This window comes from Pseudopipra pipra, chromosome 8, assembly GCF_036250125.1.
Source record: "Pseudopipra pipra isolate bDixPip1 chromosome 8, bDixPip1.hap1, whole genome shotgun sequence".
Taxonomy (NCBI): Eukaryota; Metazoa; Chordata; class Aves; order Passeriformes; family Pipridae; genus Pseudopipra; species Pseudopipra pipra.
This window is the reverse complement of record NC_087556.1, coordinates 33,149,182-33,164,813: the sequence shown is the minus strand read 5'-3', so window position 1 is coordinate 33,164,813 and position 15,632 is coordinate 33,149,182. Positions and strand designations below refer to the sequence as shown.

At 42.4% G+C, this 15,632-nt stretch overlaps 1 protein-coding gene across 2 annotated transcripts in view; it reads right to left on the bottom strand.

Moving 5' to 3' along the window:
- Positions 1–6,601: 6,601 nt before the first annotated feature.
- C8H10orf90 (chromosome 8 C10orf90 homolog) overlaps positions 6,602–15,632 on the bottom strand; it is a 66,503-nt gene continuing 57,472 nt past the window's right edge. For both annotated transcript variants that reach the window (XM_064663546.1, XM_064663545.1), the window contains exons 7-9: positions 9,293–9,356; positions 8,131–8,230; positions 6,602–7,521 (exon numbers count right to left, since the gene is read on the bottom strand). In XM_064663546.1, the coding sequence (XP_064519616.1) occupies positions 7,483–7,521; positions 8,131–8,230; positions 9,293–9,356 (203 nt within the window). In that variant the 3' untranslated portion in view covers positions 6,602–7,482. The remainder of the gene's footprint in view (positions 7,522–8,130; positions 8,231–9,292; positions 9,357–15,632) is intronic.

Sequence of the window (15,632 nt, the reverse complement as noted above, 5' to 3'; positions counted from 1 at the left end):
TTTACATGTCTCACAAGAGGACAGTATTCAACTCAGACTAAAAATTATGAAGTCGTATATTTTTAATATTCCTGTCTAGCCCTCTGCAAACCACAGAACAATGCAACATCCATCATCATAAAAGCTGTGACAGTAAATTAGGAGGACAGCATATTTTGGGGCATTTTTAAAGAAAAATAAATATTCCTAATGGGAAACTTGAGAGAAATCATTAAAAATTACTGTGGTATACATCACAGGAGAACAAAATCAATTAGGTCTTAATCTCAAGTTATTTATGAAAGGAAGAATGAAAGAGAGCTTCTTTATTATAGGCATTTTTCTGACTGTTAGATTCTGTTGCAAAACTTCCATTTGCTTTGGGTCCTAAACAAAGTAAGTGAAACCTCTCAAAAGTAAAACAAATAGAAGTAAAATGCTGGTTTTGTAACATCAGCTAATAGTATTAAATAGAGCAGTCAGCCCATAATTATATATCTTTCATGCAGTTTAACTTAGGCCATTACATAATTAAATTTAGACCAATGAGCCCTCAAAGTTATATTTTTACATAATAACAAACACGAAAATTATATATATGCTCCCAGTAGCATTACAAGTTAAGTATAGATTTGGCACCACTCTACAGTAAGTGGGCATTCATTACTAATTCCTCTGGTATTCATTGTAACAACATTAGTCATGAAGAACTAATGTGGATATAATACCTGATCACTGGGTTATTCCTCTAGAAATTGGAATTCTGGAACTCACTGGTGGCTCCCTTTCCCTGACATCACTGCAATGCTGTGGAGGACACAGCTGCTGTTGGGGGATTATGGGGAAGACAGGTTTAGACTGGATATTAGGAAATGTTTCTTGCTGGAAAGGGTGGTCAGGCATTGGCACAGCTGCCCAGGGCAGTGGTGGAGTCACCATCCCTGGAGGGATTTAAAAGCCATGTAGATGTGGCACCTGGGGACATGATTTAGTGGTGGCCTTGGCACTGTTACTCTTAGAGGGCTTTTCCAGTCTAAATGATCCTATGGACAGTGAGTTGGAGCCCCTCTGCTCTGGAGCCAGGCTGGGAGAGCTGGGGTGTTCACCTGGAGAGGAAAAGGCTTCAGAGAGAATTTAGAGCCCCTTCCAGAGCCTAAAGGGGCTCCAGGAGAGCTGGAGAGGGACTTTGGACAAGGGCCTGGAGGGACAGGACAAGGGGGAATGGCTTCCCACTGCCAGAGGGCAGGGTTAGATGGGACATTGGGAAGGAATTCTTGGCTGTGAGGGTGGTGAGGCCCTGGCAGAGGTTGCCCAGAGAAGCTGTGGCTGCCCCATCCCTGGAAGTGTCCAAGGCCAGGTTGGATGGGGCTTGGAGCAACCTGGTCTAGTGGAAGGTGTCCCTGCCCATGGCAGGGGTTGGACTGGATGGTCTTTAAGGTCCTTTCCAACCCAAACTGTCCTGTGATTCCATGATTTTTTTTCATACCAAATTGCCATGGTAATTTCCTCATGTATGAAATGGCACAGTCTGTCTCCAGTATATTTCCCTGCCTCCTTCTGCAGTGACACAATTCCAGAGGACAACCCAGCTACAAAACCAGACTTCTGTCCTGCCAGTGGCTTTTGTTCAACTCCCTGGCCACAGTCATATATCACAATTAATTTAATGACTGCTGAGGGACTTTTCTTTTAGACACCATTATCAGGCAATCAGAAGACTAACCCACATTCAGACTGGACACCACTCCCCTGAGCATCCTTTGGCCATGGTTTTTATTAACTTTCCCCATAAGAGGATATAGGGGGACAAAAAGTGCTCACTTTAGGGACCAAAAAGTTCTAAAAACCCCACAGAAACAGGAAATAGAAATGGAAGTCTCCCCATTCTTCAAGCACAGCTTCAAGAGCTGCACATTACAGAGTGAATTAGCAGATGGCCCAAGGAAGAAGAGGAAGGTCTTCAAAGAGGTTTTTTGCCATTTTCTACTGCCAATTTCTCAAGCCAGTTGCAGACTTGCAGTAATTCTAGAACCTCAGAGCAGTCTCCATGTAATAGGTGTTTGCATGAGAATCCTCCTATAATTATATGTTAACTAAAGTCTAGTCATTGTAAGATACTGTAGGAGACAAAAATATTTTAAAACACAAAGTCTAAAAATACAGCACTGTGACCAATTTTTTTTTAAAAAAACAACCAATTTTTCTGCAATTAGGAGCTCTTTTACATTTTCCTATCTATGCAACACAATCCTCAAGAAGTTCAATGCACTTTTGCTATTTTATATCCTTTTGTATAACTGTGTGTACCATGAGAAAATTTGTGCAGTTTCATCTCAATTTTTCTTCCTTTTTAGTCACTTTGCAGCTGGTAGGGAGATGATACACCTCGTTATCTTATTCTGTGGGTCATCTTAAATGGATATTAAATAATTCTCCCTCCTACAGCTTTGGTACGGAGCCAAGGAGAACTAGGAAAAGTAAGATTCCTGACCTAAAAAAGAGGATGCTTTATATTCTCAATGTAGAAATGTGTTTTCACATAGAATCACAGGATGGTTTGTGTTGCAAGAGACCTTAAAGTTCATCTCATTCCACCCCCCCTGCCATGGGCAGGGACACCTCCCACTAGCCCAGGTTGCTCCAAGCCCTGTCCAACCTGGCCTTGGACACTTCCAGGGATGGGGCAGCCACAGCTTCTCTGGGCAACCTGTGCCCGGGCCTCACCACCCTCATAGGGAGGAATTTTTTCCTAATATGCATGACATGATTCCTCCAACAGTTTTGTCACAGCTAAACAGACTTTCCAAGAGACAAACCATGATCTCCCAAGATACCCCCAGGTAGCTCAGCTGGGAGACAAGTTTCTCTTCCAGAGCCCAACACACCAGTACATCATTATTGATGGGCAGACTGGCACCACTCCAGGAGCAGCACAGGCTCCTAAGTAAGGATTTTGGGCAAGAATTTTTGTGATTTTGATGTCAGTAGACACATATTTAAATGTAAACTTAGTTAATATTGTCAGACACAAATCGAGTTTCTCTACCTACAGTATATTCGAAATATTTTCATTAGCTTTGTTAACCAGGATCTGTTTTTATTGCCCTTTGGTTTGTGCCACTGTTAAAATAAACCCCCTTTATTCAGAAGGCTGCAGATGGGGAATGGTCTCAGCTGGGGTTGGGACTTCTCCAGCCCCCCTTGCCCGGTGCTGACCTGTGGCCAGGGCAGTGGGGGAGCACAGTGAGGGCATCTCACAGGCATCCAGCCCAACCCCAGCCCAGCAAGGAACCACTGAGTGACAAACTACACTGGATGGAGTCACAGAGCTGGAAATATGACCCTGTGGGACAACCTTGCATCCTGATTTACTCTGGCAGTGAACAAGTGGCCAGTCAATGCTCCTGAAAAGATAATTACCCACCCATCAAAGCACACAGGCATGTCTGTTCCTCAAGTCAAGGGGGCAAACAGCCCTTCAGATGAGGCAAGCTGGGGTATTTTTAGCTGTGGAGCTCTTACTGTGATGGCTGTATCAGGGAACGGTTTCCTCTGGAGAGAGCTGCCAGGAACTTTATCCCTGCTTTTGTGTGCTGTTTCCCTTGTAAATCAGCTCTCTCACAGAAAACATTACACTAACGTGACCAATTCCAGATATTCAACAACAAAACCCCTAAAAAGTCTTACCCAGACATTCTCCTCATCCATCTGACCAGCTGAGTAAACTCGAAGAAGTAATTAATGACTTGCATACACATACACAGGAAAATATTTGGGTTTAAATAAATCCCCAGAACACTGTAACCCTCAGTGCTTTACCTTACAATGACTTTCAGCCCTTAATGAGGCATTTCTGTCAGATGAAATTAATGATGCCAGCAAGCAAACAAACACCACGTCTTGCACACCTAAACCACTGTGTGTTCCCCATGTGGGCTTCATTTCCCATAAAGAAAAAATTCCAACCCTATGGAGAGGCTTTGTGTTCTGGAAGGACAATACCAAGTCCATGTGTTGACAAAGCTACACAGGCTCTGTGCCTTAACACCCCCAAACCATCTCAACATCTCTCCCCAACCAACATTGATTATTAAAACCTGCTCTACGGGCACGTACAGAGCAGCAGTGTGAGATGACCCAACAGATATGACCAATGGCTATTACCAGATATGTTAATCCTTGTAGAGTTGTTCCAGCAGGAAATTTGTCCCTCTTGAAGACACAGCTGACACCCGGAGACTTTGAACTCAATCAGCAAGTTGTTCCAATAAGAAGGAAAATTCCAGAGTTTGACCAGTGTTGGTGATCTCCAACTCTTTTATCTGACAGCAAATGCTTTTTATTTTGAAGTACCTGCAAGTCCAAAGTGAAATCACAGCACTTTTTCCTTAACTCTAAACTCCATTAAGCTGCTGCTGCTTGTACAGGGCTATGCCTGTGAGGCTCCTGTTTTTGTGAAGTAACATTTTCCTGTACCATCTATTTTCTACCACAATGACTGGATTATGGAGCTGAAATGAATGTCAGAATTGTTTGGTGGGTACCTTCTTTTCTCAGGCCCGGAAAGAGAGAAATTAGGGTTGCAACAGAGATAGTTTTCCATTTTCTGAATCAAAGGTTTCACATCATGTAAAACATTCTCAGTATGCATCATGCATTTTCCTCAATAGTTATACTCCCAAGCTTATTTATATAAGAGAATCTCCACCTCAAATTGCCATGTATTTGTCCTGAAGATTTTGAAAATTCTATTTAGAGAGAATAAAAATATTTGGAAATATCCATTACACAAACACAGAAGATTTTTTGAGTAGTGCACTGGCTTAAGGCTGTGAGCAGGTGGAGTTGTTCATGAGCCAGGGGAGATGAGGATGCAGCAGGTTGGTGAGGTATCCCAGACCCAACAACAGCAAAAGGGAGAGGAAACCAGGTCAGTTGAGGTGTTGAGGACATCAGGAGGGTCAGAATATCAATGGGGGTTCCAAGGAGCAAAAACCCACCTGAAGCCTGTGCTCTCCATCCCATAAAATACTCACATCATTCATTTCCTCATGAGGATCATCTGGGTGCCATGATTTTTAAGGAGGATCAGCTCCTCTGATATTCCCAGCCAGAAAGTGAGAAGCATATCAAATATAGACGTATATTTACATATGCAGTTGTATGGGCACAGAGTAGGGATACACTATGGCAGCTGCATTAAGCCATCTCCCTTGAATTCCTGGGCATCCCTGCAGGACAAATGCCTGATTTCCATGTAAAATACTCTTATTCCCAACAAGGAAGACCCTGTCTCTTCCACTCTGCCAGAGAAGAAGTGGAAAAAGCTTTGAGGCTCTCTTCTGGTGGCTGTGGGTGTCAGTCCCACACCAGGGGACATCCCTGACAGAGGAAGTACCTTGCTGTGTCCTTCACTGATACTGAATTCCAAATGCTTTTTCTCCATGCCAAAACATCTTGCTGTGGCTCAAGGGTGAGATTACAAGCAGGATTAATGGTATAAAGTAGAGCAGGTTTAAATGTATATGATAATTCTCTGGATATGATATATGTACAGGAAACAATGCTTCTGAAGGGTTCTGACTTCTTGAATCAAAGCTAAATTTCTCTGAAGTCAAGAAACCAGAGACTAAGCAACCAAGGGGGAGAAATGCTCAGTTCCTACTGAAATCAAAGGAGATTTGGGCATTGATTCTATAGGAAATGTCTCTAACTGTTGTAGTGATCTAGAACTGGATGAAAGCTTGAAATATAATCCTCCAGATTCAGTCTAGTAGACCATGTGGGTGTGTGCATGGCTGTAATTTATCACTCTGTGCTGGAGACCCAGGAGTGCACCAGGGAGAGAAAGACCCTCCTGTTTGAGGCAGGCAATGTGTTTTTCCTGGAGAGCAGCAAGAGGGACCAATGAGCCCTCAGGAGAGCAGATCTACCACGGAGCTGAGCTGCAAAGCTTGGAGGATGCTCCTTCTTGGAGTTCCTTTTACAAGTTCTGCTTTGAGTTATCTGTGGTGCAGATTTGACTTTGGTTTCCAGTAAAGCTTTGCTTGCTTGGTTAAAAAGACCTTTTTTGGGGAAGAACCCTGGCAACCTCTTCCTCACAGCCGGCATTACCTTACCTTCCATGTCCTCTACATTGTGTTGAACTACTTGGTGAATTTTTGAAGATACCTATCTGGAATGCAACATATTTGTTCAATAGGTCTCTGTCTTCTCTGTGAACAAAAATTAACATTATTCCTATGTTAACTGGAACACAAAAAGGCTAAATAATCCAACAAAGAGAGCACAAAATATAAGCAGGTCCCTTGTGTCCAGCACAGGTCACACAGCTGGAGGATGTCGCAGTGGCCAAAGCCCAGCTCACAAACATCCCTCTTCCAAAAAAACTGACCTTCCATCTCAGCCTAGATTAGAAAAATAAAGCAGAGATATCAAAGGTCAAATTCCAGCCTCCTTCAAGCACACTCAATCAGGGGTTGGGGCAACAAAGATTAGCACTTGAAATGATTTCTACTATATTTTATACCATGGGGTTTGTGGGTACAAAAACATGACTTCTCTAGCAGTTTCAATAATTGTGTTATATTTAACAGCACCAAATAAAAACAGAGCGGTTGGATCAATATTACACTCATACTTTATTCCATAAATAAACTCCATTGGTTTGTAAGCTGCTTGTTTTTACTTCCAGAATGTACAAATAAAGATTTAAATATTTTTGGAGGAAACATTACAGATGGTTTGAGTTTTGTGCAGTTTTGATGCAAACATACTTCTTGGCACCACTTCTTAATATGCCATTTCTATAAATACTGAATGCTCACAGAAGTGGAGTAAAATATATATTACAATGCAAAACATGAAAAAAATGTGTTATAAACAAATCTTTAAATATTGCTTTTTAATTGGTAATGTTGGTAGGTCAGTTCAATATATGAACAGAAGTAGAGTCCCTCAGAAAGCTGAAATATTGTTCCCTTTTGGTATGTTAAGTATTAATGTGAAACTGCCGCTGCTATGATTATGTGGTAATGCTATTTCAACTACTTTCTAAACATAACAAATAACAATATTCATTTTTCTTTACTTCAAGGATTTCACTTACAGGACATCAATTAATAGAATACTTCAGAGAAATCAGTTTTCCACGTCTTACAAACTCTCTTCTAATGCTACGGAGAAGAATACTTTTCAAAAGATTAACATAAATAATACCGCCGTAATTCAATATTTGCATTAAAAATTCTTAAAATTATTTCCTCTGGGTAAGCTGACCAAAAGGTGATGCTCTGAAACAGCTGTGTTCCTTTTCAGACTGTCTTTGATTACTTGAAAGTTGCCTTAAAATTTCAATTGAAATACAAATGATCTTTCTTTATTTAAAGAGCCAAAGATAAGAAAAATACCTCCAGGTAATTGAGATAACAGTTAATTTATGGCTTATCTAGCAGTCAAAGGCATTCAAGATCCAATTAGGATGATGGGCAAGAGACTCCTTTGTCACTCTGTGTTTCTGTGAAGGAGCTGGTCCAGTAATTGCTAAAAAAAAAGATGAAAAACAGTTTTAAGATACTGTTAAAATACATGAGGTGGTAGAAAACTTCAGTGATAAGGGAGGTGAGATGGTATTGGCATTCTCAGACTTCAAATATACTCATTACATTGTTCAAAAAATAACCAAATACTGCAGGCTTTTCCATCTTGGTCAGGAAGGGTGTTGTTAGATGGAGGAACAGAGCATTTAATCAAGGAGAAACTAGTACTTATCTGCAACATGGAGCATTTTGGGAATGCCTCCAGTCTTCACCTGCAGCTTTCTATCATAATTAATTACTGATTTTTAAAAAACAAAAATCTGAGCTGCTTAGTCCAACATGGAGCTCGGAGAAACTTGGTCTAGTGAAGGTGTCTCTGCCCACGGCCAACGAGATGGTCTTTAAGGTTCCTTCCAACCCAAACCATTCCATCCTTCTGTGAAGGTTCAGCTGTTAATTCAAGTTTAAAGAAGTGTCTGAACCCGAGGACAAGATTTAAAAGCCATCCCCAGCTCTCAGGGTTTGCACATGGTGAGCACAGTCTCCCCAGTGCCTCTACAGACCCATTTGCAGGGTTACAAAACTCTACTTGGCTTTCACAGTAAATCCTTACCTTTTTAAACATCTCCACCCGCAGCCTGTTACTCTGCATGATGATCCTTTTCTGCTTTTCTTCTTGTTTCTTTTTAACTTCAGGTAAATTGTCATAAATCCTGCAATGAATTAAGAAAATGAAGTTCACATGTCATCTATTGGACTCCTATAGGAAATGTTTGCTTTCAATGCAATATTTGTCATTAATGGCATCTCTAAGTACCTGAAGTAGATTTATGGCAGGGGAATTATAAATTATTAACAAAAATGGTTTTATATGAAATCTGATTTGTTGAAAATCTTGTTGGAAATTCTAATATTGGAATGAAAAACAGTAAAGAAAGAGATGTGATCAGGTTATCTCAATGCATCAGTGTAAGTCTGCAGTAGCTTCTAACGAGCTCAGTGGAGTTGGTTTCAATTTATAGCAACATAATTCAAACCAGAATTTGGCCTGTACATTATTTCTTTTTAATTTATGTCACAAAATTAATACCAAGCAATCATTTCCAAGTATTTTTCTAAAATACAAGAAAACCATCATTATAAGACTGTAGACTGTTAACATTTTTTCACTGTCATTAGGAACTCTTTTTACCGGGAGAACACAATCTTTCCATTTTCAAAATAACAAGAGTTGCCTTTAAAAAAGGTGACTTCTGGTCTGATCTTTTTCCATTAAAATCAACGATAAAATTCACAGGAGTTTGGAAAGAAAGCTGGACCTTCCTTCCCAGCAGTCCTGGTTTTGCATGCACAAAAAGCCTGTTCAATTCTGATTTTTCCTCATGATATTTTGCAATACCGAGTTCTCGAAGGAGCCCATTTGGGCTGGAGATTGTATGTTGGAGGAGAGGAATGGGACACATATTGAGCACTCTTAAAATCAGGATAAATTCCACGTGGTGGCTCTTCACAGCTTCCCTTGCTGCTCATGAGGGCACAAAGTGCGATGCAGTTAAATATCAGACATCACCAAAAAAAAAAACCACCAAAGTGACTGCACTGCTTCCATTTTTGAATTTTCTACAGGAATTACCTGTTGGGGACTTAGTTTTCATGCCACGCTGGCTGAAACTGGTAGAAAAGTGGTGCTAAAAGGGCAGGGCTGCACCAAATCTATCAAAGTGATACAGTGGAAGAAAACCACGAGTGAACTCTAAACTGGAGAGATTTTTTACCTTTTAGATCTCATATGCATCTCCTTCTCAGGAATGTACCTTTCTTTTGGTTTGAAGAGGTTATCTAGCAGAGGGAAAATAAAGTTAATACTGGAGAAATCTGCATTTATTTAAATCTTAAAGGTCCTGTTCCATGCAGCTGTGATGTGCTACTGCTGATTGAAGTTTCGAAAGCTTAAGGCCAGATCCAAATCTCCTCAGGTCAATGGAAAGATATTTAACAGCTTCATCTGGAGCTGTGTTTGATCCTGAAGCTGCCCTACAGAATGAGGAGGTTGGATAAGACCCACAGCAACCACCTTCATTGTAGAGTTCATTCATTTTAGTGCCATATGGGTTTTGTCATTGTCACATGTAGCTGTGTATCCCTTTATTCAGATTAAGAACCAGTGATGATTTCTGCTCTCTCAAGGGATCCACCTTCCCCACATCCTTGTGCCACATTGCCATGTCCTCAGCTGATGTGTGTTGGGAACCTGGCCTGGTACCATCATTTCTGATTCAATTTACACCTGTCTGGAAGGGCTTTGAATAATTATGCCCAGTGTTAGAAGGAGGAAAATTACATTACTCTTCTCTGATCAAATATGAAGAGATCTGTGATAATTCCAATCAGCATTTCCCTGGATAGAGGAAAATAATTACTGATCTTAGCAGTCAGTGATTCTCAAGAATAGGTGATTTTAACACCTTCTCTGCAAAAAATGGTTTCTGAATGGGAAAGGATGGTGCTCATACAAGGTGGGAGTAAGCTGTATCTCTATGTAAACTTCATAGGATCATGGAATCATAGAATGGTTTGGTTTGGAAGGGACCTGTTGTTCCACCACCCTGCCATGGGCAGGGACACCTTCCACTAGACCAGGTTGCTCCAAGCCCCATCCAACCTGGCCTTGAACACTTCCAGGGATGGGGCAGCCACAGCTTCTCTGGGCAACCTGTGCCAGGGCCTCCCCACCCTCACAGCCAAGAATTTCTTCCCAGTATCCCATCTAACCCTGCCCTCTGGCAGTGTGAAGCCATTCCTCCTTGTCCTGTCCCTCCATCCCTTGTCCCAAGTCCCTCTCCAGCTCTCCTGGAGCCCCTTTAGGCTCTGGAAGGGGCTCTAAGTTCTCCCTGGAGCCTTTTCTTCTCCAGGCTGAACAATCCCAAGTCTCTCAGCCTTTTCTCATAGGAGGGATGTTCTATCCCTCTAATCAAAAATAAAAGGGAGCTTTGCAACAGTTTCTGTTCTGAACTGGTGCAGTTTTCCAAGCACAATTTGAGAAAGGAGAGAGGCTGTGAAGCCTCCTCTGCCTCAGGACTAACTTTTCTCCACTCAGCAGTTGCCTACACTTCATCATTCTTATTAAATCCTCAGTACACACAAGCAACATGCCCAATTTGATAGGAAAACATAATTTGTCTTTTATTTATTAGTGTTTTAATGTTTATTTATATGTTGATTAACTCGAATAAACACTTGGATGCTATTACTGTCCAAATAACCCTAAAACCAAAGGGAGCAGATTTTGCCTGTGACCCAGAAGGTCCTGGTGCAGGACTGGGGTCCAGGTGATTTTCTGGGAGCAAGGTGGATCCCAGAGGAGGCTCAGCCTCCCTTGCTGCTCGAGGTTCACACCTCATCCTGACAGCTCAGGGCTGCAGGAGGCATCCCTTCCCACAAGGCATGTCCTCCAATCCAGAGAATGGCACAGGGTAAGTTTGAAATCACATAAAACCATCACTGTGGGTTCTCTGCAGTGCAAAACAAAACCAGGAGGCATTTAATGCTGCACAGCAAATTCAGGCATCTTTTTGTCTGTATGGTAATATGGTCCTCAGTAGGAGATCCCTGATGTCATAGCCAGTTCCTTGCATATTCCCCTGTCCTTGGGCACAGAAGAGCAGCTGAGGGCACTAGAAATGACACCCCAGCACAAACCTGCACTGCCTGCATGAAGTCCTCCCACAGTAAGTCAAGGCAGACCTCCCCAGGGGTGTGATACAGTCAGAGAGTGTGACTGACCAGCAGGGCCTTTATATCCTCTCCTGTGCACTGTGAGTGACAGCTGCTCAAATCGATGAATTTTTACTCCAGGAATTCTCAGATATAGGTTTTCTGCAATAAAACTAATTGTTTTAGGGATCTCCCCTCCTCTTTTTCCTAAATAAAAGCTGTTAATTGCAGAACCACAGAATGGTTCAGGTTGGAAGGGACCTTAAAGACCATCTCATTCCAATCCCCTGCCATGGGCAGAGACACCTTCCATTATCCCAGGTTGCTCCAAGCCCCATTCCAACCTGGCCTTGAACACTTCCAAGGGTGGGGCATGAAGACACATTAACACTTCCAGACCCCTGTGCACAGGCACCAGAACAAGCAAAACCCACGTGGGGATCTGCAGCCCCGCGACCCTTTCTGTGTACAGCACCAAAAGCTAATCTGTATTTTTCCTACAAGCCCCTAAGACAGCCTGGGCTCTGTGTTGGAGTGCTGGGAAGCACCACAGAGGCCAGGAGCTGGGCAGGTGCTCTTCTTCCAGAATAGTTCTCTCCTGATGGCACAGAAACAATCTTGAAGGGCATCAGACCCACCACTGCCCACAGCTGTGCCTGCAACAGGGTGTGTGGCTGTGCAGGGCTTTGAAGGGATGGATTAAAAAGGGAGTCTGGGGAAAATCCTCCAAGAAAATAATCAATCCACCTTGGTTATAAAAATATCCTTTGTCAAGCAGTGTGGAGTCAAAAGGCTACTCTCATTGCTAAACATTCATGGTGTCTCTTGGCTCCTCTCAGGTTGTTATGTGTGAGTAAAAAAAAACACACATGCAAACATCAGGCAGAAATAAGGCTAATCCTTGAAAGATTTTAGGATTAGAATTCAAAATTTAAGTGAAAACTAAATTAAAAATTGATATAAATGAGAAAATAAGGATTATATGTGCCTTTAAATATTGCTAATACTCAATACTAAGAAAAAAGTGTATTTTGAAGTGGAAGAGCAGCACACCTTCAGAGCTATAATAACCTGCCAAGCACATCATACAGACCTGAACTGAGGTTCTTTCCCACCAAGATAAAATGGGGCATAAGGTGGACAATTCCCCAAGCTGATAGTCTTCTGAATTGCATTTTAGATGTTCCTTATCAAATTTCATAGCCTTGTATCACTTTTGGAGACAACTATTGTGAATGATAGAAAACAAGGGATTTCAAAGCAGATATGCAGCATTTCCAGAGATGCATCACAGTTAAATAAAGGTATAGATAGAGAGGCATGAAACACTTTGTTGGTGTTTTATTCAAACCATGTGAAACTACTGAGTTTCTGGTATTTCCACCAGCCCTGTGTGCACCAGGTCTGACACTTCCACGGTGGGAGAAAGAAGCCACTTCAGCAAGTTGTAAATGAATGTAAATGGGTCATCCTTGTAATACATTTTAATTAATGCTGAACTGCACCTCCAACAGGATGAGTAACTTCCCTGCTTGGGAAGTTAGTAAATGTTTAGACAGAGAACAGATGAAATGATTGTGTTGGAACCAGCCCCTGGCTTCCTATTTACCACTAAATCATCAAAACACTTAAAAGAGAAAATCAGTGGCAAAATTTATCAAAATATACAGAATATACATACATTTTCCTCTAACACGAATGCAAATTCTCAAACTTTGTTAGGACTTAAAACATGTGTTTGAGAATGTGTTGCCAGTCCCTGAAGAGCAGTGGTGGTTCTCTAATTTAACTGCTTTTTTTACTGAACTGAAAAAAATAATTCCCCGAAAGCCCATTTGCCCAGAGAAGTCCTAAGATACAAAAAATTTTTTTAAACACTGCTTTTTTTAAATCAACAGCCCCCTAAAAAATAAATTAGCCTTGAATCTAAGATAAATGTTGAGGTGATGTTGAGATTTGCGTGCCCATAGCACTCGACTGGGAATTCATCCAGAGTATATAAAGCAGTTCTGAAGACAACCTGGATGCACCCCCGTTCTAAGCATTGGCACCTCATCGATTATGTCCTGGTGCGACGGAGAGATGTCCGCGATGTCCACCATACCCGCGTGATGCCCAGCGCAGAATGCCAAACAGACCATCGGCTGGTGCGCTGTAAACTCAATTTCAAGATCAAAATCAAACCAAAAAGGGGCAGCATCCCAAGGAGAAAACTCCAAGTTAACAATCTCCAATCAGCCACAGTAAGAGACAGTTTCCAGGCAAACCTTCAAACTAAGCTCGATAACATTCCCAAAAATTCTGCAGATTCCTCTCCTGAAACAATCTGGCATCATATTAAAAACAGCATCCTGCAATCCTCCGAAGAATCCTTAGGGTTCTCCCTCAAGAAGAACAAGGATTGGTTTGACGAAAACAACCAAGAAATCCAAGACTTGTTGAGGAAGAAGAGAACCGCCCACCAAGCACACCTTGCACTGCCATCCTGTCACGCAAGAAAAGCAGCCTTTCGTCTCGCATGCAGTAAGCTCCAACAGAAACTCCGTGACATCCAGAACAAATGGTGGATTGACCTAGCTGAAAAAACTCAATTATGCGCAGATACAGGTGATCACAAAGGCTTCTATGAGGCCTTGAAAACAGCATACGGGCCTACATACCAGGTACAAAGCCCTCTACTCAGCGCTGATGGTCAAACACTTCTGACAGATAAAACCTCCATTCTGAATCGATGGTCTGAACACTTTCAGACTCTTTTCAGTGCCAACCGCACAGTCCAAGACTCAGCAATTCAGTCCATCACACAACAACCAGTAAAGTATGAATTGGATACTGCCCCCACTTTAGGAGAAACCCTCAAGGCCATACAGCAGGTGAAAATTGGCAAGGCAGCTGGGATTGATGGAATTCCACCTGAAATCTGGAAACATGGGGGCCCTGCACTCCACACCAAATTCCATGAGTTCGTGGTGCGCTGTTGGGAACTCGGCGAACTACCATCTGACCTTCGTGATGCAGTCATCATCACCTTGTATAAGAAGAAAGGAATTAAATCTGACTGCTCAAACTATCGTGGTATTACTCTGCTCTCCATTGCTGGCAAAATCCTGGCAAGAATACTCTTGAACAGACTAATACCCACTATAGCAGAAGGTATCCTTCCTGAAAGTCAGTGTGGTTTCAGAGCCAACAGGAGCACCACAGACATGGTATTTGTCCTCAGACAACTGCAAGAGAAGTGTAGGGAACAGAACAAAGGTCTTTATGTAACCTTTGTCGACCTCACTAAGGCTTTTGACACTGTGAGCAGAAAAGGTCTGTGGCAGATTTTGGAACGTTTAGGTTGTCCCCCTAAATTCCTCAAAATGATCATCTCACTCCATGAGGATCAGCATGGCCAAGTCAGATATGGCAACACACTTTCTGAGCCCTTTTTAATTAAGAATGGTGTGAAACAAGGCTGCGTTCTCGCTCCTACCCTATTCACCGTCTTCTTTAGCATGATGCTCCAAAGGGCCACGGCAGACCTCAATGATCAGGACGGTATCTACATTCGATACCGTACTGATGGAAGTCTATTCAATCTAAGGCGACTGAAGGCCCACACTAAGACCTTAAACCATCTTGTCCGGGAGCTGCTTTATGCTGATGACGCCGCCCTTGTTGCCCACACAGAAGCAGCTCTGCAGCGTTTAACATCCTGCTTTGCAGATGCTGCTGAGCTCTTTGGGCTGGAAGTCAGCTTAAAGAAGACAGAGGTCCTCCATCAGCCTGCACCTCAGGATGTCCCCCATCATCCCCACATCACCATTGGTCAATCAGAGCTCAAATCAGTCCAACAGTTTAATTACCTCGGTAGCCTCATCTCCTCAGACGGTAAGATTGACGGAGAGATAGACAACAGATTAGCAAAGGCATATAGTGCTTTTGGAAAACTCCATAAAAGAGTATGGCGTAATAAACACTTGAAGAAAAGCACCAAGATCAGTGTTTACAAAGCCATAGTGTTGTCTACTCTCTTATATGGATCTGAATCATGGGTCATCTACCGCCACCACCTGCGTCTCTTAGAACGCTTCCATCAACGCTGCCTCCGTACAATTCTAAACATCCACTGGTCAGACTATGTCACCAACACATCTGTTCTAGAGCAAGCAGCTATCACAAGTATTGAGGCCATGCTGATGAGAACACAGCTGCGTTGGGCAGGTCATGTCTCCAGGATGAAGGACCACCGCCTCCCTAAGATCTTGCTTTACGGTGAACTTGCCACTGGCTGCCGCATGAGAGGAGCCCCGAAGAAAAGATACAAGGACTCCCTGAAACAACATCTCAGCCTTGGCCATATTGATCACCATAACTGGTCTACTCTGGCCTCAAATCGGGAGGCCTGGAGACACA